This window comes from Triticum dicoccoides, chromosome 3A (genome assembly GCF_002162155.2).
Source record: "Triticum dicoccoides isolate Atlit2015 ecotype Zavitan chromosome 3A, WEW_v2.0, whole genome shotgun sequence".
NCBI lineage: Eukaryota > Viridiplantae > Streptophyta > Magnoliopsida > Poales > Poaceae > Triticum > Triticum dicoccoides.
The window spans coordinates 93,322,551-93,327,333 of record NC_041384.1 but is presented as its reverse complement, the minus strand read 5'-3'; the positions used below and the strand labels follow the sequence as shown (position 1 = coordinate 93,327,333).

General features: G+C 52.2%; 1 protein-coding gene across 1 annotated transcript; it reads right to left on the bottom strand.

The window, feature by feature from the left end:
* Window positions 1–1,501: 1,501 nt before the first annotated feature.
* Window positions 1,502–4,202, bottom strand: LOC119267326 (auxin-responsive protein IAA1-like). Its single transcript, XM_037548693.1, has 5 exons — window positions 3,900–4,202; window positions 3,530–3,750; window positions 3,304–3,418; window positions 2,033–2,094; window positions 1,502–1,916 (listed from the first exon to the last, which is right to left on the bottom strand). Exons 1-5 carry the CDS (start codon window positions 4,088–4,090, stop codon window positions 1,897–1,899), a joined length of 609 nt encoding a protein of 202 aa, XP_037404590.1. The 5' UTR covers window positions 4,091–4,202; the 3' UTR covers window positions 1,502–1,896.
* Between the last annotated feature and the right edge of the window lie 581 nt (window positions 4,203–4,783).

The window sequence follows — 4,783 nt, the reverse complement described above, 5'->3', positions numbered from 1 at the left end:
GGTGTTGGCTAGGTTAGGCTCATTTGTACTTTTTTTGTACCCTGTTAATTAATAAAAATACTTGATTTTTGTACTTTTTTCAGTTAAAAAATGTTTGTAATTTTTCTGAATCTTTTGAAATCTAAAAAATTGAATTACTTTAATTTTGCGCTCCATGGAGCTTGAGCGCCATTAGCAATTTCCTTTTTCATCCCCTCTTTTGTCTTTCTTATTGAGATTACTCAATTAAAAAACATTTTTTAAACCAATTTAATCAACCTTGTGTCATATTTTACCCTTCTTAGCATGTTCTGTCAAGCTAGTCCCATGTGTCGGTTCAAACATGGCGTGCCTTAAGATGAACTTAAACGTGCAAGGCTCATGATAACCTGTAGAAATCCGGAGGAAAATGCTGGTAAAAAGGCTGAAGAAGAAACGCCAGCCTGAAATGACTAAAATAACTCAAAAAACTTTCTTTCTGCAAAAAAAAACTCAAAGAAACTTTGTCCGCCCTGTTTGAATACATACTAGAGGGGAAAAAGAAGTGGTTATTGTTAGGGCAAGCAAGCTCCTTTGTGCTCGGCTGCTTTTGCTAAGATGGAACAATGCGCTCGTTTTCACATCCCCAAAACTCCCTTTTGATCATTGCTCCCTTGAAACCGCGGGTTGCGTGAGCGCCAAGCCCTCCTCCCAAACCTTTTCCCCTGCCCCGAGACCAATCAAGCATCGAGTCATCGCACGGCAAAGCATCAAGAATTTCTCGGCAGGGAAATGGGTGCAGCCATAGCATATAACTTGGGGATTCCTGTTCCTGCCTGGGTTCTGAAGTCTGAGCACGTACGATCTCTGTGCAATCGCATGTGCCCAGCTGAAAGTTTTGTCCACCGTTTCCCTGACTGACGGGGAAGGGAAGAGACGGCGAGGACGCTGACGGGCGCGGCGCGGCCCGACATGGGGCGGCGGGGTCGTTGTCTCCGGCGAGCGAAAGGGAAAGGAGCCAGCCTGCCACCCCGCCGAAGCCGGTCTGGTCTGATCCGAATAACCGCGGCGCGGCCCCAGACAGCGAGGTGACTGGCGGGAAAGGCGGCAAAAGGGCCGAAAACGACCCCCCGTCCGAGCTTATCAGCTCAAGCCTCAAGCAAAGGGAAGGAAAGGGGATCGTGGAACAACAGCAGCATCAACATGGCCTTCAGTTCAGCACCACAAGTCCACAACAATCATTCCTTCAGCACAGTACAATTATTTTGATAATACCAGCCACCATGGTCGCAACACGGTTGATCCGATCTTGACCCAACCCAGGCCAGTCAGGTGCCACACGGCCCACCCTGCTCTGGCCCCATTTTGAATGACCGATCCATTTCCATTTGGCAGCACAGTGGCATGGGATTACAGCATGTTCACTCCACTGATAAAGCTCAGATATGCACCATACATCCAAATTAGCAATATATGAACAAGGTGGACACATTTCTTACAGTCTAGCATAAAATGAACTTCAAACAAAAACCATCACTTGACACACACACAAAAAAACTCAGATTTACCAAGGCAAAGCCAAAGGCAACACCTGTGGTGTCACAGGTAACCTCGCTCGCGACGGTGCGCAGAGAACACCGAGTAATGCAAGTTTGGTCTTATTCATCAAGAGACAAACAAACAAACCAACAAACTATATGTAAAAAGGTGTATATTTCAAGCTCCCAGTACTTTCTTTCACCATCACCATCTTCTATATGTGGTAGTAGTAGAGACTATAGTGGTGCTGCTACAGACGAGTAATGAAACCAACAACTTTTCACGACCCAAGAGCATCAAGTAAACCCAAAGCAGTAAGTAACCGATAGCTGTACACATTCCTATCTCCTCGGCAGAGCAAAGCCTCCTCCTTTCAGGCAGCACCGTCCGTAGCATGCCTCACCGGGCAGCTCTGGGTGCTGCGAGCAACAGAAATGAGTTCAGCGAATCAACATGGCTGATCGTGCACGTACGGCGTGAGACAACAGGCGCGGAGCATGAAAATCGTGTCGAAAGCGACCGAGCATGCGCATACCTATGTTCACGGCCTCGGAGTTCTTCATCAGGCGGACGCGTTGGCAGGCTTCCTCAAACATCCTGAGTAAGCATACCAGAGGTTAGGGAGTTAGGAATGTGTCGGTGTAACAAAAGTCCGGCAAGAACACTTCTCGTCATCCTCGGTTTCGAGTGGTTCGTTGCGATCCAACCGAGATAAAAGATAACAAGGAGTTCGACAAGGGCCAGACCGCCAAACTATCCACAACCCACACAGAGCAGTAACCACACTTCCTAGAAGGATCAAGAAACTATTGAAGGGTCACAGTGAATTACACTAGTGGAGAACAAAACTAGAAAGGAAACCTTATCCCTAGTTGCCTATATCTTAACAAAGTTACAAAGCGGATTCTTTTTTAGCTAGACATACGCTGATGGATAGGCATCATTGTTTGCCCTGTTACTGGAAAGAGGCTGGACATCAAAGTTTGCTTAATGTGCCAGGGTAGAATGTGAATATAAATAGTAGTAATGCACTACAAGGCGCAAGAATAACCGAGAAAGAACCAGACATCCAATTCTTATAACTGACCCACAGGGCCAATTCCTCTGGATGTGACATGAGCTCAAAAATAGAGATGCAAGTAAATCAGGCAGAGTATATTCGCTTGCTTCGATTATCCATGCTCCACTAGGTGAATTTCAGATTAACTTCAGGGGATAAAAGGACACTTATGTTAATTTTTTAAATAAAATGGTATTCAGTTGGTTCCCAAAACACTTTGCTCAGGTCTGCCATATTCTTACAAGCTACAATAACATCATTTTTAGATAAATGCAGACGGAATCAAGGAAGCAATTAATCTGTTCAAATCTCATGCTACAGACCCACGCAATGCACTGTGTTAGTGCCAACAACCAACAACATCTCCTGGGGATCTAATTATTATGTATGAAAAATCAATCTCTTGCTCTAAACCGCAAGCAAAGCAACCTTGGTGTTTCCTAACCAAATCGTAAAGCATCAGTCCAGGACAACCATGTCCGTTGCAGATCTCAATCAACCAATCAAGCAAGCAAGCAATCTAATCTTAACAAAATCACTTGTAAAAGTACTACATGATTTGGTCAATTCACCCAGATCAAGGATATCCAATTTGATCAGTCCAAGAGCCTGACAAACAAATTAATGAACCCAGTCCAAACAATCATCCAAGCACATAGCAGAAATTGGCAACAGGACACAAACTTTGCATAAGTAAAGAAACGAAATCAAGGTTAATGGAGAGGAGGATGGCGCAAGAAGCTCACTTCCAGGGGACGTCGCCGACGAGCATCCAGTCGCCGTCCTTGTCCTCGTAGGTGGGCACGTACTCCGTCCCGTTCACCGCGTCCACCAGCTTCATCTCGTCATTCGCGAACTTCCCTGCGCACACTCAATACAGATGCTTCTCGTCAGCTCAGAAGTCAGAGTATGAAGCCGGCAAGCATGAGCAGGGGCCGGAGGCGGGGAGGGTCGATTGAGGCAGGGACTCACTGATGGTGAAGTGGGAGCAGAACTTGCCCTGGAGCGCGCGGAGGAGCTGGTCGTAGCCGGCATAGTCCCGCAGGTTCACCTTGCGCAGGTAGGGCGCGCCGTCGACGGCCACCTTGACGAACTTGGCCGGCGCGCAGGCCGCCCTGGTGGACCCGGCGGCGACGTTCTCGAGCGCGTTCTTGCGGAACGACCTCACCGGCGGCCAGCCCACCACCCGCGCCCTGAGAAAGCCAAACAAAGACAAGGGAAACCCCGGGTCAGGTCAATCCCAGCCCAACGAACTCCCGCGCAGCTCGCCGCAAGAAAGAAAGCCTTTTTTTACGGGGAAGAGACAGCGGAGGGGGAGGGAGGGAGGGAGGGTGGCGCGTACTTGGGGGCCGGCGGAGCCTCGGCGAGGAGGGAGGAGCGGTCGGCGAGGGAGCAGCAGGAGGAGGAGGAGGCGCCGCGCTTGCGGTCGGGGTCGCCGGGCAGGCGCAGGGTGAGCGTGAGCGCGGTGTCCTCGAAGTCGAGCCCGGACGCCGCGGACGACTCCGTGGAGCTCCGCTCCGTCTCCGCCGACATGGCCACCGGCGTCGTCGTCCTCGTCGTCAGCCTCTCTCGAGCTCCGCGCGCGTCGGCGTCGTCGTCTTCTGCTGCTGCGAATGCTGCCTCTGGTCCAGCTTTGTGCGGCCCGGGGAGGCGGCAGGTTGGTTATAGACAGACCAGGCGAGCGGGCGGGCGGGCGGTGCCTGCCACCGGTCACCGGCGGTCAACGGTCACGGCGCCCGGCTTTACGCACCGACGCACGCACCGCGCCGTATTTCCACCCACACCCCTGCCCCCTTCCCCCGCCAGGACTGGTCCACAATAACGCAGAAGCACGAGGAGCGGAGCGCAAAACGGGCAGGGGTCGGCTTTCCCGAAACGGAACGGAAAGCGGAGCAGTGGCGGCACGGCGGGCCGCGCGAGCGGGTGGGCCCGGGCTGCCGGTTGGGCGCCCGGCGAGCGGCGGGGCCCGCCGTGGCTTGCGCTGCACGGCCGGGCCCTCTCGGCCGCGCGATCGCCAGCGGACGGCGCGGAGGCGTCGAGGATGGAACTGTTGGGCGCGTCGTGTCATCGGCGCACGCACGTACGTAAGGTTGCGCCGTCGGCCTCAGCCAACATGGATCCGTGCTGCCGGTGGGTCGCGCCGGGCCGATGGAACGGAACCGAATCTTGCGCGGGAGCTTTGTTCCCGGATGACACGCCACCTTGTCTCGATTGGTTTGTCCAATG

Excerpts from the sequence above, each read along its gene's own strand:
- LOC119267326 (XM_037548693.1), bottom strand. The coding sequence starts at position 4,090 with ATGTCGGCGGAGACGGAGCGGAGCTCCACGGAGTCGTCCGCGGCGTCC. Across the intron at positions 2,095-3,303 it reads GTCGGCGACGTCCCCTGGAA|GATGTTTGAGGAAGCCTGCC; the intron begins GTGAGCTTCTTG and ends ATGCTTACTCAG. Across the intron at positions 1,917-2,032 it reads CTCCGAGGCCGTGAACATAG|CACCCAGAGCTGCCCGGTGA; the intron begins GTATGCGCATGC and ends TGTTGCTCGCAG.